The sequence below is a fragment of the Haliotis rubra genome, unplaced genomic scaffold, assembly GCF_003918875.1.
Source record: "Haliotis rubra isolate DU_JTF1 unplaced genomic scaffold, ASM391887v1 Scf652, whole genome shotgun sequence".
NCBI classification, from domain to species: domain Eukaryota; kingdom Metazoa; phylum Mollusca; class Gastropoda; order Lepetellida; family Haliotidae; genus Haliotis; species Haliotis rubra.
In genome coordinates this window covers 392,369-413,668 of record NW_025767360.1, presented here as the reverse complement: position 1 = coordinate 413,668, position 21,300 = coordinate 392,369, and the positions used below count along the sequence as shown (strand labels likewise).

Sequence of the window (21,300 nt, the reverse complement as noted above, 5' to 3'; positions counted from 1 at the left end):
ATTTAAAGCCGTTTTCAAGACACCATTTATTTATCTTGTTTAAACACAACTGCAGTTGCCGTTCAATAGTATGCATATTTTTACCGCGACAAGAAATGTTAAAATCATCCACAAAAAGTGATCCATCGATTGAATCATTTTAGACCTTGGATAAACTGTTGATCTTGATACTAAATAAGGTAACAGACAAAATACTGCCTTGTGGAACACCCTGATCCTGATTGTAATGGTCAGACAGGGTTGAACCCATTCGGACTTGAAATTGCCTGTCTTTTAAAAACTGTGATATAAAAAGAGGTAAACGACCCCTCAAACCAAAATCATATAAATCTTGTAAAATGCCATGCTTCCAGGTGGTATCGTATGCTTTCTCGAGATCAAAGAATATCGATACTGCATGTTGTTTATTAACTATTGCATTTTTGACAAAGGATTCTAAACGTACCAAATGATCAATGGTACTACGATTTTTCCTGAAACCACATTGAATATTTGTTATAAGGCTGTTGGTTTCAAGATACCATGTTAATCGATTATTTACTATTCGTTCCATGGTTTTACAGACGCAACTCGTTAAAGAGATTGGTCTGTAATTAGACGGATCAGTATGATCCCGGCCAGGCTTTGGTATAGGGACTACAATGGCATTACGCCACGAAGGTGGGAAATTCCCTGAAGTCCATATTGTGTCAAAAATATTTAGAAGAGTTTCCAAACATGATACCGGTAAATGTTTCAAGAGCTGATAGTGTATATTATCAGCCACTGTTGCTGTATCATGAGCTTGCTCAAGGGCAGTACGTAACTCATGCATTGAAATTATTTCATTGCAGTCTTCTCCATTGTCTGAGGTCAATTTAGTCTTTTCTTCTCCTTTTGTTTCTGATGTTTCTGAAACTCAGGGACATAATTGGATGAAGACGAATGCTTGGCGAGAGTTTCACCGAGCTTATTGGCAATGTCAGCCTTATCAGTTAACACATTATCACCGTCCTTTAAATGATGAACAGTAGATTTGGAACCTTTGCCCTTTATTCTTTGTATCATGTTCCACACCTTTGACATCGGTGTTCGAGAATTTATTTTGGAAACATAGTTTCGCCAAGACTGGCGTTTATTCTGTTTAAAACTGCGTCGCGCCTTGGCATTTAACATTTTAAATTTATCTAAATTATGGACAGTAGGATATCGGCAGAAATATTTTTCTGCTTTTTTCCTGCACTTTCTGGCCTGTTTACATTCGTTATTGAACCATGGTTTACGAATATGTGGAACCGCAGAGGACTGAGGAATTGTTCCGTCAGCAATGTCATTAAGGATATCAGAAAACGACTGAATAGGATCTTCACTGTTCCTAAAACGATCATGAGTTAATTGTTCAGCACACAGAGTCTCATATAATGACCAGTCAGTCCTGGCAAAGTTCCTTCTCGATAAAGGTGGATCATCACCAGGGTTGACTGTTTTGAGAATGGTGGGGAAGTGATCACTCCCACATAGGTCATCATGGACCATCCATTCAAATTCATTATACAAGCTGGAGTCGGCAATTGACAGATCCAGGGAAGAAAATGTTCCCGTAGCTGGATGTAGATAAGCGGGAGAATCATCGTTATATATACATAGGTGATTATCCGAAATACATTCCTCAAGGATTTTACCTTTAGTATTAGTATGGTCACTTCCCCAAAGCGGGTTGTGACCATTCAGATCGCCCATGATGAGACATGGCTTCGGAAGTTGATCAAACAGATTTTGAAGATCTGATTGTTGAATATTTGAAGAGGGAGGTATATACAAGCTGCATAATGTCAGAGCAATGTGCAGAGTGAGACGCACAGTAACAGTTTGAAGAGTCGTATTTAGAAGGATAGGGCTATGTATGACGCTCTGATGAACCAAAATAGAAGCGCCTCCAGATGCTCGATCTCCCGGACGAGAAAAAGAATGATAATCACTATAGTGTCTCAGATTAAAGCTATCTGTATTTTTAAGATATGTCTCTTGAAGACAGAATCCTGACGGATGGTGATCTTGTATGAGTAATTGTATCTCATTAAAGTTAGTTTTCAATCCTCTGCAATTCCACTGCAATAAAGTCGACAATTGAGTCATGGTGACTCAATTGGCGACCGTTCACGTGAATGGGAGGAGGAAACGCTCCTCTGCCTGTCCTGAGATGACAGAGTGACCTCCATATCAAGAGGCCCAAATGAATTTTGGAGAGAAACCTCCAGAGGTGATGGGGCAGAATGTTGGTTTCTATTTATTTTTTTTCCTTTCTTTTCCTTCTTTTTAACTAGATGGGCTGATTGGGAATTTGCTGGTTGTGAAGCAGACGTGTGTGAAGTCTCAGGCTGAAGTTCAGTCTGAGACCCTGACGTAGATTGACTAACTCGGGAAGTAGACTTTGAAAAAGTAGTTTTTGTGGCTGAAGAGACAGGTTTTTCTGACTTGACCCATGTCAAGTCAGTTTGACAAGCAGTGGAGGACACCGCAACAGAGCGGGTGACTGCAGCAGAATAGGTGATATTTGATGGAAGTGATGACTGAATTGTGAAAAGGTTCTTGGCCTCAAGGTAAGACATATTCTTTTCACATTTAATTTTCATTATTTTTGATTCCCGTTGAAACACAGGGCAGGATCTAGATGAGGCTGGATGTGAGCCAGCACCATTAGCACATTTGTAGTCCTTTTCGCAATCTGTAGTTTCATGGTGGTCACCACAACGATGACACACCACAGAATTACGACAAGAGTTGGACCCATGTCCGAAGCATTGACACTTGTAACACCGGAGTGGACTGGGGATATACACATCCACCCCGATGTTAAAATAACCTGCTTTGATCGACTGTGGAAGGGATGATCTAGCAAAGGTCAGGAGATATGTATTTGTGTTTGTGGTTTTGCCATCTTTTTTAATAGCAAAACGTTTCACCGCCGTAACGGCCTGGTCTTCAAGTTTTGCAGCCATGTCCTCCTCTGACATGTCAGAGAGACAACGAGCCCTGTCTCGTACGATACCACGGCACGAATTGAGAGTCCTGTGCACGGACACAGCAACCTCAACATTAGCAAAAGTTTTGACGGACAAGAGATTAAGAGATTGCTGTCTCCGTGCGCACTCCCCCAGAAGTGAACCAGTACGAAGACGGGTAACATTTTTAACTTCCCCGCATATCCCATGGATAGCTTTAGAAACAGCAAATGGATTTAGTTTAATGGGTAGAAAGTCAGAAGCTTCGATCACTAAGAATCTAGGCCAGGAATCAACGTTTGACGAAATTGTTTCAGTTGGACGATCTAGTTCGTCCAGGCGTCTCTTTTTGTCATAGCGAGATGAACTATCTTGTGGGGATGCCATAATGAAAGGAAAATAATTCAGCAACCCTGCTCCCCACCCACCATGGAGTGTCAACTAGGACGATGTCAAATAGCACCGGATCTCCAAGATGCCGACACCAGGGATACATGGATGTTATACGCCAGCAAATATGACACATATAGCAATATTTGTGTACCAAATCAAATGCCAGGGTGGCTCTGCCCATGACAAGTAACTGGACACATATTGAATATGGAGGTCAACATTGCCAGATTGGCCCAAGAGCCACCGCCTTCTGGCATAGGACTCTAGGCAGTTTAAAGTAAGCAATAATTTACATACAATAGATCAAAATATCCAAGACCAAGTTATAACTTAAATGTGCAAAAATATTCGCCATGCACAGGGCTTGGCGTGACCAGCCGATTGATTGAACCGGGCCAGTTCAACCACCCGTCTAGGTGAAGTTAGGGCCTAAGTGGTGTGTTGGGCAAAGGAACACTGCTCCTGGAACCAGTGCCCTCAACCACCAGACTACCGTCCTCCACCGACACAGGGGCGCAACCCACGGCAAACGGGTTGGTGGACCAAATATGCCCCCGGGTCCACAACGGGGGGTTGAAGGGCTCTTAGCGTTACCCAGCACCCACCACGAGGAGGTGGCCCTTCATGGGTGCCACTTCCGTGAAGAGTCTTGTCAGCTTCAATGTTATATATGATGAACTTCCCATCAATATAATCATACTCAATTATAGTAATAATCATGACACTCGGTTGACTCATTGTTGTTTTCAAATTAGATGAAACAGAATTTCGATAAAACTGCATTCTGGATCACTGCCGATAAGTCATTGATTTCACTGAAAAAACGGAACACAAAAGGTGATTTATATAACTGCTACTGATGTCAACTGCCTAGTGACAGTTGCTCTGAGCCTTAAACATGTTTGCGTAAAATAAAATGCTGCTTCTTCAACTTATGAATGAATATAATCTTTACGCACGTGTTCGTTTTTTTTATCACTTTAAGTTTTATTCATTAGTAATTCTTGCAAGTAGGAAGAGTATATTTCCTCAGTCTAATTTTAGAAATTACTTTGATGCCTACATGTTTGTTGGTGAGGCCGTGTTTCGTTCTTTTTCGTTTAACTAGCGTCAACATATGTTTTTAAATTCAAGATTTGTAGTTTTACTCATATTTTAAAAATGTGGGCCAACTCACAAAAGTATCTACAGAGAAAAAGATGTGGGCCCACATTTCTGTTAAACTCTAATATCTACAGTTTGGTTGCTGATATCGTATGTAGAAAACGCTTTATACGCTTTTTAAAGGATAATGAATTGGCCACCTTTCCTGTCGCAAATATTGGTTACTTCAACATCTGATGATGCTCTTGGATTCAATAATATTCGACTAGAATGTGGGTCCCATCCGACACCCTCTAACAACCAGCTATAAAGTGATCCACAATCAGTAATATTGACAAACACGTCTAGCAATCGTACAGGAACATGCTGCTATTCATATAGATGGAAATGACTCGCTAGATTATATAATTTTAGTGATTATTTGACTAATGGAGGAGGCAGTTTATCGTTTTCTAAGCGTCATGCGTTTCTGGATACGAAACTAATCAGCATACCTCTAGTATGTATCTTGGGTTAGCTCCCTTAGCAACTCGAACCACTGATAATGCGGATTCGCCCATATGTTTTGTGCCTTGTTGTAGCTCACCTGACCGGTTCTGGAATACCATACTGTCTAAACACCCAAAACATTGCACGCGGATCATATTCTCCGAAAACCCGAAAATTGCACGTGGATCATACTCGTCGAACACCTGAAACATTGCACGTGACCCTTGCTCTCCGAAACACGAAATATGGCACGTGGATCTCAATCTCCAAAAACCCGAAACACTGCACGTGGCTCCTACTCTCCGAAAGACTGCACGTGGCTCATACTCTCCGAAACCCGAAACACTGCACGTGGATCATAATCTCCGAAACCCGAAACACTGCACGTGGATCATACACTCCAAACATCTGAAACATCGCACGTGGATGATACTCTCCAAACGCCTTAAACAATGCACGTGGATCATACTCTACAAACACCTGAAACATCGCAAGTGGATCATGCTCCCCGAACACCTGAAACAATGCACGTGGATCATACTCTCCGAAAACCTGAAACATTGCACTTGGTTCAGACTCTCCAAACGCCCGAAACACTGCACGTGGATCATACTCTCCGAGACCCGAAATATAACACGTGCATCACACACTCCAAACACCGGAAATATTGCACGTGGCTCATATTATCCGAAAACCCGAAAATTGCACGTGGCTCATTCTCGACGAACACCAGCAACATTGCACGTGGCTCATACTCTCCGAACACCTGAATTCTTGCACGTGGATCATACTCTTTGGACACCTTAAACATTGTACGTGTATCATACTCTACAAACACCCGAAACATAACACGTGGATCATACTCTCCAAAAGCCTGAAACATTGCACGTGGATCATGTTCTCCAAAAAACTGAAACATTGCACGTGGACCCTACTTTACAGTAACCTAAAACGAGGATCGTACTATCCAAAAAAACACCTTAGTGTGTATGTGTGTGCGTGCTCATACTCTCCGAAACCCGAAACACTGCATTTGAATCATAATCTCCGAAACCCGAAACACTGCACGTGTATCATACGCTCCAAACATCTGAAACATTGCAAGAGGATCATACTCTCCGAACGCCTTAAACAATGCACGTAGATCATACTCTGCAAACACCTGAAACATTGCACGTGGATCATACGCTCCAAACATCTGAAACATTGCACGTGGATCATGCTCCCCGAACACCTGAAACAATGCACGTGGATCATACTCTCCAAAACCCGAAACATAACACGTGCATCACACACTCCAAACACCGGAAGTATTGCACGTGGCTCATATTCTCCGAAACCCGAAAATTGCACGTGGATCATACTCGGCGAACACCTGAAACATTGCACCTGGCTCATACTCTCCGAACACCTGAATTCTTGCACGTGGATTATACTCTTTGGACACCTTAAACATTGTACGTGTATCATACTCTCCGAAAACCTGAAACATAACACGTGGATCATACTCTCCAAAAACCTGAAACAGTGCACGTGGATCATGTTCTCCAAAAAACTGAAACATTGCACGTGGACCCTACTCTACAGTAACCTAAAACGAGGATCGTACTATCCACAAAAAACACCCTATTGTGTGTGTGTGTGTGTGTGCGTGCGTGCGTGCGCGCGTGTGTGGTTGGTTTACATTGTGTTATCATTGCATATCCCCTGGCGTGCTTTCTTCCATGTGAAGTTTAAAGTGTCTGTAGCAATGAACTCACACGCACTGACAACATTGTATTGCTGTGTGGCAATCCTGAACAGTAACGCGCACGCGGAGGATAAGGGTTGAACTGTAGTATTTAGATACTGGGTTATGTGTACATTGTGACAAACAAGACCCTTAGAGTTATTGATTGACAGAAATAGACTTGCATGTATTGAGTGTTTGAGCAAGACATGTCGCTACATGGTTGTGTGATACCTGCAGGTGTCGGGGGAGACGTTACCTTGACTGTAAGTATTATTGTTACTATTAGTTCAGTGCAGCAGAGGCGGGCCATACAGTAACTCCTTTGATGGAAAGGTCTTACACTTATCAATCTGAGTGAAGTCAGTTCGTGAATAACACTGTTATAAAGACAATCATGAGGTACTTGAGATATATACAAACGAATCATCAACATGATCAGTTACAAAGAGATTTTTATGAATCTGAATGAGAAATTGGTCGTAGATGGTTTTACACAAACATTTCAATGAATCAAGTATATTTCACTTCACTTGATGACTGTTTATTACATTCACGAAATTCACTATGTCGGCTTTCATAATGGTAGTCAGTATCTCGGCATCAGGGGTTTTCGTCGATGTAAGACAAAAACGTAATTTTTATGTGTAATATCATTTGAAGTTTTAATTTTACTAACCTTGGGTGATAAAGGATATATTCATCTATTTGACACAAAAATATCAAGTGTTTCCTACAAAAATAAGGTTGATGACATCGTATCGGCGAAACTGTTGCCGTTCGCCACATCCGTGGATTTTGTATGGGTTTTCGACAATGAGCCATACTTTTCGCTCCGCACTGCGAGGGAGTCTTGTGATAACGTGGCTTCCTATTTAAATATTGCCTGTCACCAGCAGACGAATGATCTTACTGAATTTTCGCTTGCTATTTTTTGTTATAAAGGCAATTGATTTTGCATCTGAAGTGGTATCAACGATCTCGGGTAAATAATATTGATGTTTGTTTGCTTTTTAAATAAGTTAACTTCCGGTTTTCAATTGTGAAAACAACGTCTCACGACAGTGACTGGGCATCCACCCTGGCGATGAAACAACTTGTGCTCACAGATCGCGCACGTACTCCCCCGATATAGCGCCAGCAACGCAATCATCGAAAACACCAGAACGTCGAATTCAGCTCGCTTTGGGATACAACATTCCAGATTACACATGTTGTTCCCAGGTATGAGATCTGCAGCATATGGGGAGCTTATTCTTGTCATACTGACGAGCATGTATTACGTGTGGGTGGGCTGTGAAGTGCACATGATATTATCTGATTTGAGAAATGCGATCTTTCTTGCACTTCTATAAGTCCTGATATTACCGCATTGTAATGGAAACAGCTTCGGCGTTAATCGTACACAGGTTATGAAAGGATACCGGCTTATTGGCTGCGGGGGGAAATGCGTACTTCTATAGGCTGCACAGACAGCCCAGCAAAGCCACATCTGAGAAAAAAAACAGGCTGAACTTCGTGTGGCGTTCCCGGCAAAGGATACGGATGAACAACGGGGGAATGTGGCTTTGGCGGCAATGCTATCACAACATTGTAAGCCCCGTAATGGTACCGTATTTAACATAGAACAGCAAAGATAGAGATCATTTATTTTCAGTTTTATTCACTGGAGGTTTCACAATCATAACAAATATAGTATAGTAACACTCACACAACTCCTATTGAATTCACACCAGCATCAATTCTCATAATTAATTCTCAATCATCACAAGCATACACACAGTATGGCCTGGTATAGTTCATTCTAAATGGAGCGGGTCGGCGACATGGTCACAGGCCCTCGCGCTTTGCGAGGATTAAAGATTTTATAAAATATATACCGAAAATTTGAGAAGACCCCCGACTCGAACTGCTTCACAGTATATGATGTATTGTACTGTGAAGAATTTCGAGTCGGGGGTCATCTCAAAAACAATATATTTTTAATCATTAATCCTTGCAAAAACACGAGGGCCTGTGACCACTCCGCCGACCCGCTCCATTTAGAATGAACTATACCAGGCCATACTATGTGTATGCTTGTGGTCTGCATACTCTACATCAATCAAATGCTGATTTGCTAACTGTGTCTTCAGTGACCTTAGGCTGACAATATTTCTATATTTCTTGCGTCTTGAAGAGGCTGTCCAGTGGGTCGACAGTCTTATGACTTCAACTTCCATAAGTGATTGTTCGCGTTTGAACAGTTTGACAATCTCAAAAAATGTTGGGGTGGCACTCTCGGGCTAACTGGTTGACCTTGTGATGCCACCCTCAAGGTTGTTACTAGTCGGATGACCATCATTCCCAAAGTGGTTCCACATGTCCTTGGTGAAACATCATTTGAGATGTTCTTAAACCGACTTATATATCAGGGGCGTTTTTTAACTAGTCGGTAACTCTCTACTTGGTTTGCATATTGAAAATGTGGCTTTGCCGGCAATTCCCCTCCAAAATGAAATGTGGCTTTGCCGGCAAAATGATTTTTTCAAATGCGGCTTTACCGGGTGGACAGCCTCAGATTATGTTTGTATGTAAAATAACATTCAAAGGTATCCAAAAGCAGGAATACAGTAAACTACGTTTATGACGAACACGTTTATAACGAACTGACAGATATACCGAACTTTGTTCTGTGTCGGTCGTGTGCCGGATATTTTATCATGTACAATTCATGGATATAACGGACAAACTTATAACGGGTAAAGCGGACTCACTTTGTGTTCCCATGTGCCATCTTTCAACGAAACGGGCGGTGGGGTAGTCTAGTGGTTAAAGCGCTCGTTCGTCATCCCGAAGACCCGGGTTCGATTCCCCACATGGCTACGATGTGTGAAGCCCATTACTGGTGTGATATCTGTGTGGTTGAATAACATGCACACATTTGTACCATCGTCCCTAGCTTTTTCTTGTGCTACGCGTTCGTGGATGTTAAACGTACTTCTAACAGGCAACGGCCCTATTACAACCGCCCATATATGAACTCAACGACAGTGAGATACGTGCAGGTAATATTTATTCGGAAGACTTACCAATTTTGCTAACACACATTACTATACATCCGCAGACTTTCATGTGATTGTGAGTGTCACTATAGATAAGAAGTAGATGACATTTACTCTGTGTCAGTGGTCACTGGGGGACAGGTCCACGTCATCAGTAACATGTTATCAATGGCCTAAAGGTAAACAGGGGAGAATTTAGTCTTCTTATCTACAGTGAGGTAATAACATTGTCATGAGGCAGACTATGACCAGAATCACTGGCTGACAGGCCCGAGATATGTTTCGAGAAATGTTAATGGATCTTTCAAATTGTTAATTGGGATAGTTCTTAAATGTCATCAGAAACAAAATCCACGCAAAAGCTCCTGTATAGCATACTGACTGATAGCACTGTAACCTTTAGTCTCTTAAACACAACTAATCAATCAATGATAAACGCAGCATGTACCTTATGCTAACAAGGAGGATTTGACCATTTACCAAACGTTACATTATTACAAGAATCAAATGGTATGGCGTTATCCATAATAGCACACACAAAGGCAACACTGCAAACAAATACAGATTTTGATTCGAACAAATGGGATTAAGTCAACAATGGTATACACAAACAACCAAAAAACAAAACAAATTACTTGTATGGTAAATATCTTTGAACTCAAATCATTTTAAAGATTTACAATTTAGTATAATTTGATTTGCTGTAAACATAGCAGAATTCTCCATGTCAAACAAGAACGCAGTTTCAAGCAGGGTATGGTGGTCAGCGTGGAATGGTCGTGTACTGGATGACAAAGAACGTGACAACAGTCAGTGGGAGCAGGTATGCTGAAATTGTCGCCGTACCTCCAGCTGAAACAGAGAAGTGAACAGATTATGTTTTTTGTGTGAAACAGATGTTTATATAGGTGAAATAGATCTGTATCAACTATCGGTAACAACTTCTTCACTTTCACCTTCCCCAGTTCCATAATAACAAGTTCAAATGATCGTAGAACGTTTTCCTTTACATAACTCAAGGGCCTTATCACACTTTTAAAATACATAAATCCAGCTATAAACAGGTATATGTATATTTCTAGAATTTAAAAAATGAAATTGCTTTCTTTACATAACCAAACAAATGACATTACGTTCAAGTGAACGAAGAGCATAACGCAACAACTACTGGTGCTTTTACATGTACCTTTTCTCAGTTGTTACTTTATATTTTTGGAAATGTTTATCGATTATTAATATTGTCAATTCGGTTGAAACAAAAGACTGATGTGTATATAATAATAACCTTTCTTATGAGTGATCTCACTCTCCGCTATTTAAGTGTTAAAGGTACAGCCAGACAACAGTATACACATGAACATTGATTAGAACATGTAACCGGAAGCTCTTTTTCAGTGCTTGTTACATGTAACTCGTCAACAAGCTTCATTAAAACTCTTTAATATCTATAAACACTATGACGTTTAAACTTCGACGTATTCTATTCGGGTTGGATAACATATATTTAATCTACGAAAGTAGTCCATGATTATCGTACACCAAAGGAAGAGGACAACCAGTCTCTATTATTGCAGAAAGAAACATTGTACGATTCCGGCTCTAATCACGTGCCACTATTAAATAACGATCATACCTGGTGTTCGCAGAAACGTTTGAGTATCCTACACAATCGATTACGGCAGTCACAAACACACGCAAGTGCAAGTCAATTGTTCACAATTAGAACATGGATATTGCAAGTCAATTGTTTACAATTAGAACATGGAAATTGCATCAGACATGATTTTGGTACTAAACCATTACTAGAATCTTCCTCAATATTTCTACACTAAGAATTTTTGAGAACGTTAGGAAGGTTGTGGATCAAACCCTGATCAAATAACTTTGACGTTGTTTGAAGATTTAATAGATTTAATGCTCTTCACAAATGTTTCCTCACCATTTTGACAGGTGGCTCCTTTGTAACCGCTTGTACAAGTACACGTGGTGGGAGTCTTGCTTGTTTCGCATTTTCCTCCATTGAGGCATTCCTTCCCATCCTTAGAACACACTCCCTCTGGAAAATGAGGAAACATAATTGTTGGACTGAAAATTAAATTCGAAATTCGAAACAGTGAAAATATATACTTGTAACACGAGGTTCGCTATGTTTATGGATGAACAAAAACGGACAATATGACATCATATTTATCGGACATATATTGGTCATTCCTTTCCATATCTCATTAAGAGATACCACGAGACATTTGTTATTCTATAGCTTTTCCACTACCTCTACCTCCGCCGCCGCCGTTACCACTGTTGCAACCATTATTGCTGCTGCTACCATTGCCATTGCTGCCGCTATTACTACATTTGCTGCTATTACTACCACTGCTAGCTGGTATTACTTCTGCTACTACTACTTACACTGCCACTGCTGATCATTACTACTGCTACTACCATTACGATGTTACTGCTGCTGCTATTACTACTCAAGTGATTCTTCTGCTATTACTACCACTATTACAATTACTACTGCTGCAGTTAATATCTCCGCTGTCACAAATAATACTGCAGATGCTACTAATCCTACAACTAATGTCACACATCACATGCAGTTATACCAATATTAATCAGACTAACTGCACCTAAATATTTTTATGATTATCAAAAACAATAAGTAGATGTTGATATCAAATCGGAGTGACCACGTGTTAGTCTCGTCTATTTTAACCTGTGCTAGTCTTTCCATCTCCAGCATAGCCAGGCTTGCATGTGCAGTTGTAGGATCCAGGTAAGATCCGAAAGTTTATTATTACAGATTTGATTTGGGGGAGAATGGAATCAACAAAAATAAATTGTTTAAGCATCCTTGGTATTGCAACTGAGAGATAGGTAAAAAAGTCCTATAGCAGCAGAAGTGATTGGAGTGAAGGCAAACACACCATTATACGTCACAACGAATACAAAGGCCATCTTGGTGGTTTGATGATGCATTAGTGCCTTTTCGTACCTGAGAAAATGCTGTTTAAAATATGCTAAAAGTTTGATAAATACTCATAATTAACAGTTTTGCGTACATATCGTTAAATTGTTATACATAATTCACACCTTTCCTATGGAATTAGACACAGTTTCTTTGTCTCAACGTTAAACTCTCTAGCGAATGTTTGACAAATCCTTCAGCGATTTAGAACACATTCAATTCTAACTACTGGTGTTTTTACATGTACCTTTTCTCAGTTGTTACTTTATATTTTTGGAAATGTTTATCGATTATTAATATTGTCAATTCGGTTGAAACAGAAGACTGATGTGTATATGATAATAACCTTTCTTATGAGTGATCTCACTCTCCCGCTATTTAAGTGTTAAAGGTACAGCCAGACAACAGTATACACATAAACATTGATTAGAACAAGTAACCGGAAGCTCTTTTTCAGTGCTTGAATCACGGATATCAGTGGTGAGGGGTATTCAAGCTTGTTACATGTAACTCGTCAACAAGTTTTCATTAAGACTCTTTAATATCTATAAACACTATGACGTTTAAACTTCGACGTATTCTATTCGGGTTGGATAACATATATTTAATCTACGAAAGTAGTCCATAATTATAGTACACCAAAGGAAGAGGACAACCAGTCTCTATTACTGCAGAAAGAAACATTGTACGATTCCGGCTCTAATCACGTGCCACTATTAAATAACGATCATACCTGGTGTTCGCAAAAACGTTTGAGTATCCTACACAATCGATTACGGCAGTCACAAACACACGCAAGTGCAAGTCAATTGTTTACAATTAGAACATGGAAATTGCATCAGACATGATTTTGGTACTAAACCATTACTAGAATCTTCCTCAATATTTCTACACTAAGAATTTTTGAGAACGTTAGGAAGGTTGTGGATCAAACTCAGATCAAATAACTTTGACGTTGTTTGAAGATTTAATAGATTTAATGCTCTTCACAAATGTTTCCTCACCATTTTGACAGATGGCTCCTTTGTAACCGCTTGCACAAGTACACGTGGTGGGAGTCTTGCTTGTTTCGCATTTTCCTCCACTGAGGCATTCTTTCCCATCCTTAGAACACACTCCCTCTGGAAAATGAAGAAACATAATTGTTGGACTGAAAATTAAATTCGAAATTCGAAACAGTGAAAATATATACTTGTAACACGACGTTCGCTATGTTTATGGATGAACAAAAACGGACAATATGACATCATATTTATCGAACATATTATGATAATTCCTTTCCATATCTCATTAAGAGATACCACGAGACATTTGTTATTCTATAGCTTTTCCACTACCTCTACCTCCGTCGCCGCCGTTACCACTGTTGCAACCATTATTGCTGCTGCTACCATTGCCATTGCTGCCGCTATTACTACATTTGCTGCTATTACTACCACTGCTAGCTGGTATTACTTCTGCTACTACTACTTACACTGCCACTGCTGCTTCTATCATTACTACTGCTACTACCATTACGATGTTACTGCTGCTGCTATTACTACTCAAGTGATTCTTCTGCTATTACTACCACTATTACAATTACTCCTGCTGCAGTTAATATCTCCGCTGTCACAAATAATACTGCAGATGCTACTAATCCTACAACTAATGTCACACATCACATGCAATTATGACAGTTTGTTTTGGTTTTGTGTGGGTAAGCCAAGAAGTTGGTAGTGTAAATGATTTTGTAGTTATGTTTAAACAAAGACTTGTAGATTCTGCAAAGCAAAATATGTTTAGCAAAATAAATGAATCAGCAGATTTATCTTATTACAAATCATTAAAGTCATTACTGGATGTTGAATACTATATTTCTAATGTACATCTAAAGGAATATCGCCGCTATTTATGCTTATTACGTATTCAACAATTGCCTCTCCTATGTAACGTAAGATGTAAAGATGACAGTGGGTTACGCAAAATATGTAAAGTGTGTAACCGCTATAATTTTGAAGCTGGATTACTTTTTGTACTTGTTTGTGATGCATATGCAAATTTAAGAAGCTAATACCTACCAGAATTTAATTATCCATCTGTTTTAAGCAAATATCATAAGTTGTTAACATGCAAAGATAAGAATTTACTTATAAAATTTCATTATTTATTAAACATGCACTATCTAAAAGGAATTCTATAAAATGTTAGAAGAGACATATATATATATACATATGTATATGTTTAAACCATATTGTCTATATATCATATACCACTTTGCATTTATTGCACACGGGCCAATGACCTATATACCGAAATAAATTCTTCGTCTTGTATACCTATATGAATCAGACTAACTGCACCTAAATATTTTTATGATTATCAAAAACAATAAGTAGATGTTGATATCAAATCGGAGTAACCACGTGTTAGTCTCGTCTATTTTAACCTGTGCTAGTCTTTCCATCTCCAGCATAGCCAGGCTTGCATGTGCAGTTGTAGGATCCAGGTGTATTTGTACAGTCAGCGTGTTCATCACAGGGAGCATGGGAGGTTTTACATTCATTTGTCTCTGTTGTAGAGAATACGTCGACACAAATGTACTTTGATGTAATGAAAACTTGTATAATAGAACATTTACACAGGGGACAAAACGGTATCTCTCTTTAACAATGCACTCGTCTCCATTAATACTGAGAATACTTAGAAAACAACGTGCATACAGAGCTTTCATATAATACAATGTGCAAATATTACGAGTGTGCATGGTTGAAATAATAAACAAGAAGTGTTGGAAATGCAATTTTACAAGATTTTAACTTAATATGATCCTGGTATCGTCACACATTTGTGGCAGAAATTGTGTACGAGGACACAAACTCGAAAGTTTATTATTACAGATTTGATTTGGGGGAGAATGGAATCAACAAAAATAAATTGTTTTAGCATCCTTGGTATTGCAACTGAGAGATAGGTAAAAAATTCCTATAGCAGCAGAAGTGATTGGAGTGAAGGCAAACACACCATTATACGTCACAACGAATACAAACGCAATCTTGGTGGTTTGATGATGCAGTAGCGCCTTGTCGTACCTGAGAAAATGCTGTTTAAAATATGCTAAAAGTTTGATAAATACTCATAATTAACAGTTTTGCGTACATATCGTTAAATTGTTATACTCAGTGGAAACCTGATAAGTAAAATTCCAAGGGACTAGCCAAAATTGTTTACTTATCAGGTGTTTTACTTATCCAAACCTATAAAAATCTGCAAATGACAACCATATGCATGTATATATGTATGCATATGTATCAATGAACAACTTATCAGGGCTGGCCTCCAATTGTCAGTGTATTGTCAACTGCTTGACGAAAGCGAGCTGTAAGTAGGATGTTTGTTTAACTGGAGACTGACACGTGCCCCTCATGTCGGATTATGTGGTGATCGCTAATTTAGTTATCCAGTATCTTTTGTTAAGTAATTTACTTCCAGGGACTGTGAGAATACGTTTAGTTAAGCGGTATTGTTTACTTATCCAAGTTTAGTTAACAGGACTCTAATAGTGATAATTAATGAAGAAATTTGCCGGGACCAAAGAAAAGTGTTTACTTATCAGGTCTGTTTAGTTAAGCGGTCTTTACTTAGGCGGTTTCCACTGTACATAATTCACACACCTTTCCTATGGAATTAGACACAGTTTCTTTGTCTCAACGTTAAACTCTCTAGCGAATGTTTGACAAATCCTTCAGCGATTTAGAACACATTCAATTCTAACTACTGGTGTTTTTACATGTACCTTTTCTCAGTTGTTACTTTATATTTTTGGAAATGTTTATCGATTATTAATATTGTCAATTCGGTTGAAACAAAAGACTGATGTGTATATAATAATAACCTTTCTTATGAGTGATCTCACTCTCCGCTATTTAAGTGTTAAAGGTACAGCCAGACAACAGTATACACATAAACATTGATTAGAACATGTAACCGGAAGCTCTTTTTCAGTGCTTGAATCACGGATATCAGTGGTGAGGGGTATTCAAGCTTGTTACACGTAACTCGTCAACAATTTTTCATTAAAACTCTTTAATATCTATAAACATTATGACGTTTAAACTTCGACGTATTCTATTCGGGTTGGATAACATATATTTAATCTACGAAAGTAGTCCATAATTATAGTACACCAAAGGAAGAGGACAACCAGTCTCTATTATTGCAGAAAGAAACATTGTACGATTCCGGCTCTAATTACGTGCCACTATTAAATAACGATCATACCTGGTGTTCGCAAAAATGTTTGAGTATCCTACACAATCGATTACGACAGTCACAAACACACGCAAGTGCAAGTCAATTGTTCACAATTAGAACATGGAACTTGCATCGGACACCATTTTGGTACTAAACCATTACTAGAATCTTCCTCACTTTTTCTACACTAAGAATTTTTGAGAACGTTAGGAAGATTGTGGATCAAACCCTGATCAAATCATTTTTTCAGCCATATAGTGACTAAATGAAGTTATAGAATTACATGTATAATAATTAAGGTAAATTATAAAACCCTGTCAATGAAGGACAGTAAAACAACTATATTATTACCGATATAATGTTTAAGGCTAGAAATCAAATTTAACACATTTAAACTTTTCAAAGACATTATAAAACAGCTTATAGATTGCCAACAACTGAAGGTAGATCCCCATGGTAGGGACCATTGGGGCTTTTTGCTAACTGCATGGACACTAGGTCTAAGAAACCAATCAGAATGCGACCTCAGGTCTCAGGGTAGGTATATCAGATATAAGGAAGCCAAATTTGTCCATGCAAGGTGTCAGATAGGATATTTTATGAAGCTGTCTGCTTTACTTCATTTTCACTATGGCCTGCAAGTTACCTGTTTCACACTTAGTTCCAGTGTAGCCGGTATCACATGTGCAGACAGATACTGGGGTGGCATCTTCACTTGGCTCACATGTTCCGTGGTTGCTACATGTTTCACTTTTGCACGGGTTGTCTGCAAACAAGGCATGCTAGATATATTGGAAAATTATGAGCAGAGGAACAATCGACTAAATGAATGTACATTTCTGAACTTTGCATAGCCCAAATGCAATTTACAAACAATGGGGAAAATGCCATTCTCTGGGCAATTGTTGGTACAGACAGAGGTATCTATATCTTTTGTCGGCACAATTTATCAAATGCCAAAGACAAACATTATAGCTGCTCCAATTACTATTTTGACCTGTACCATATGTCACAATGTGATAGATACACGTTAATACAGTCCAGACCAGCCTTAACGCCAAGTGTAAACATGCTTACAGTAAGAATTATATCGCTGTATTTACCTGATGCACAAGCAGGGCCAGCAAAGTCTGATTTGCAGACACACTTTCCATCAGTGCAAACCCCCTTAGGTGTATTGCAGTCAGCAGCAGCTGTACAGGCAGCTGATATTTTGACCAGCATACACGCAGTAACAAGTCCTGAAACAGATTTCTAAGATGGTTCGGTGAAAGATCAAAGGTGCCGACAGTATTTTATCAGACGATGTGCATTTTTTGCATTACGTCACAATGTATTGGCGTCACTGCGCCATTCTAGTCTGCCCCCTCGTAATCGAACACTTTTGCATTACGTCACAATGTCACCGACGCCACGATGCATGTCAGTTGTCATCGCCTCGTACAGCCTCCTTCTATAAACTACTCCGTTTCATCCCGTTTCATTGGTTTGCAGTTGCAGGCACGTCAATAGAACAGCGCGGCAGTTAGCCCTGTGCGGGGATTCTTAATTTAGGTCACTGACACCGTCGTTTGTTTTCTGCCTTAGATTAATCGTAATTATCCTTAGAAAGTATTACATTTGGCATCTTGGAAAAGAAATACAGTTCGCTCTACAACCATGTATAGTGTAATCAAGCACACTTTCGCCCTGAACTATTATAACGTTAAAGCGTCCGAGTGCTTTAACGTTATAATAGTTCAGGGCGAAAGTGTGCTTTATTACACTATACGTGGTTGTAGAGCGAACTGAATTTCTTAAGTAACGTTCACTGGTGTGTCAAGTCGGAGGCATGCGATACTTCAAATCTGAATCTCCACGAGGTGGTCAAATCGAGTCTCTATGGTATTTCCAAAGGGTTACAGAACATTATAACCTTAGGATGTTGCGAATTGTAAACGATTAACATACACTAATGTCGAGCGATACTTTCGTTACAGACACGTGTTGAACGTGTTTCCTGGTCAGACTGTTTTTAATCATCATGTGCTAAAAGTCAGATGTTGAAAAACAACACTCAGTATCAACAGTTATACATGTATATAAACATTGGATATTATTCATATGTACAGCTACCATGCAAGGACACTATGTTTACTAATATGATATATTGTAACACATCCTCACTAACGATATTTAATCCACATAAAGAGAACTTATTGTATTTACCACAAGCAAAAACCATCAAGCTTACCCTGAAGGAACCAATACTGCCCAAAGACCTTCATCCTTGCAAGTGTTTATAGCTCAGTCCCAATGCGACGAACTATGGGCTTGAATAAAACTGAAGTCGTATTTATACACATGAAGTGAGTCATAGCCACATTGGGAGATCGTCACGTGGTACTCTCACGTGACCACAAGCTCACAACTGATGATTGGTTTATACATCATCCATGTAAATGAGGTAGTATCAAGACGGTGAAGGAATATTCTAATATATTACATCTACGTATAATAATGTGAACTCCATATCTAACTAACTTTACATTTACAACCATGATCATGATATTAATCCTTCCAGTCTAGATGCACTTTGTTATCAAATTAACCATACTATCTATTCCAAAACAAAAGCGTATACTCAGATATTGTTCCATGGTGATACAAAGGATCTCTTAAATTGACACGAGTGGTATAGCCCCTGAGCTGTTTTTTGGGTAACATGTTGTCTGTTCAATAGGTATCAAGGACCTGGTATCATTAAAAGATGGAATAACCAAGTTTTGACAAGATACGTTTTGGCAGAGATTCCTATAGTGGTTGTGAAGGGTATTGGGGTTCCTATTTAACTGCAAGTAATCCCTCTATAACCGACATGGCCTGACGTATATATAAAATTTCATGGTAAATGAAATGTGAAGTGTTTTCAGATGCTATATGGTTAGGGTGGATACAGGTTCACATATCAGGGTCAAATATGACGTATTGGTATTATTGTATGATTAGATAATATCATTATGAAATATTTCTATTGCTTGTTTGTGTTTGCTGACAAGAACACATTTCTAAATGATGTCATGGACGATTCGACATAATCCCACCGTTTCCTATCCTCCATACATGTAAATATACCATTAGTTACCCGGAGAGTATACATTGATAACATATCCATAAAAACTGTGATATATACTTTTGCCCATAATTATATTTGCAATAAAAGTATGAAGGGATAACATCCACTATCAACTTTATCCGTGTCTGCTCCAGCACACTTCCTTGCTAATTTCTTGCAGAACTTATCAGCAATAGATAACATTAATGAACTGCATGTTACAGCTGTCATGATTAAATGAGGCGTGAAGATGTCATTAGTCAGTTGAGTCAAGTCAAGTCAAAGTTTATTCCCATGAGTCATATACATGACATGAGTAAACAAATATACATAAAAAACAATGAAACACATATATATATATTATATTAAAGTTGAAGAAGTCTTGCCATACATACCTGTGGTTCGCTGCCATTATACAAACATTCTCGATCTTGAGATCTGCTTCATGTTTATCAAGCACATACTCTCGCTTATAGCTGCTCTGAAGAATTGGTACACGCTGTATCAATTAACAGCTGGGAAGCAGCCGAATCATCTTGGGGTTGTGTTTTTAAAAAAAAATTATGTAAGGAGCATTTCAATAATTGTTAACCTGATATTTATTGAGGATGTTCTTTTTCAGCGGGGGCGGAGGGGTAGCCTAATGGTTAAAGCGTTGGCTCGTCACGCCGAAGGCCCGGGTTCGAATCCCCACATGGGTACAATGTGTGAAGCCCATTTCTGGTGTTCCCCTGCCGTGATGTTGCTGGAATATTTGCTAAAAGCGGCGTAAAACCAAACTCAGTCAGTCAGTCAGTCTTTTTCAGCGGGAATGGTTGTCATTATATATACATGTATAACAAGTGTAGAAGTGAGCACAGATCACATACCCCCGCTTCCAATTTTGGGACATGGAAATGACTGATATTGATATATATAATGTGACAAGGATCAGGAGCTCACAAGACTTTCTCCTTGAATCTACTAAACTTTATATACATGTTAAATAATAGTTTTGCCATGCACTGATTACAGTATTAATTTATGGAAACATTATTTTTTGTGTTTTCCGTGGAAACCTGACATACAATTGAACTTGTTGCACACAATGAAGTGGACGTAGATGAAGATTGTCTTTTTTTAGCACATGGCATATATGTGGGTCATGATTAACTTGTGTATTAAGTTTGGTGAACGGAGCATGTATAGTTTCGATGATATGCTGTGGCCAGGTAACCATCAAGCACATTTTGCACTTAGTCATGTTTCCATGGAAACAACAACAA

General features: G+C 39.0%; 1 protein-coding gene across 2 annotated transcripts in view; it reads right to left on the bottom strand.

The window, feature by feature from the left end:
- The window catches only part of LOC124257222 (adhesive plaque matrix protein 2-like), a 136,972-nt gene extending 117,693 nt beyond the window's left edge, over positions 1 to 19,279 (bottom strand). The window contains exons 1-6 of one of the 2 annotated variants that reach the window (XM_046691243.1): positions 19,175 to 19,279; positions 18,045 to 18,182; positions 17,588 to 17,707; positions 13,713 to 13,829; positions 11,680 to 11,796; positions 9,735 to 10,592 (exon numbers count right to left, since the gene is read on the bottom strand). In XM_046691243.1, the coding sequence (XP_046547199.1) occupies positions 10,504 to 10,592; positions 11,680 to 11,796; positions 13,713 to 13,829; positions 17,588 to 17,707; positions 18,045 to 18,182; positions 19,175 to 19,208 (615 nt within the window). In that variant the 5' untranslated portion in view covers positions 19,209 to 19,279 and the 3' untranslated portion in view covers positions 9,735 to 10,503. Of the gene's footprint in view, positions 1 to 9,734; positions 10,593 to 11,679; positions 11,797 to 13,712; positions 13,830 to 17,587; positions 17,708 to 18,044; positions 18,183 to 19,174 lie in introns of those variants that run through there. The other variant, XM_046691242.1, reaches the window with a different exon arrangement.
- Positions 19,280 to 21,300: the final 2,021 nt, after the last annotated feature.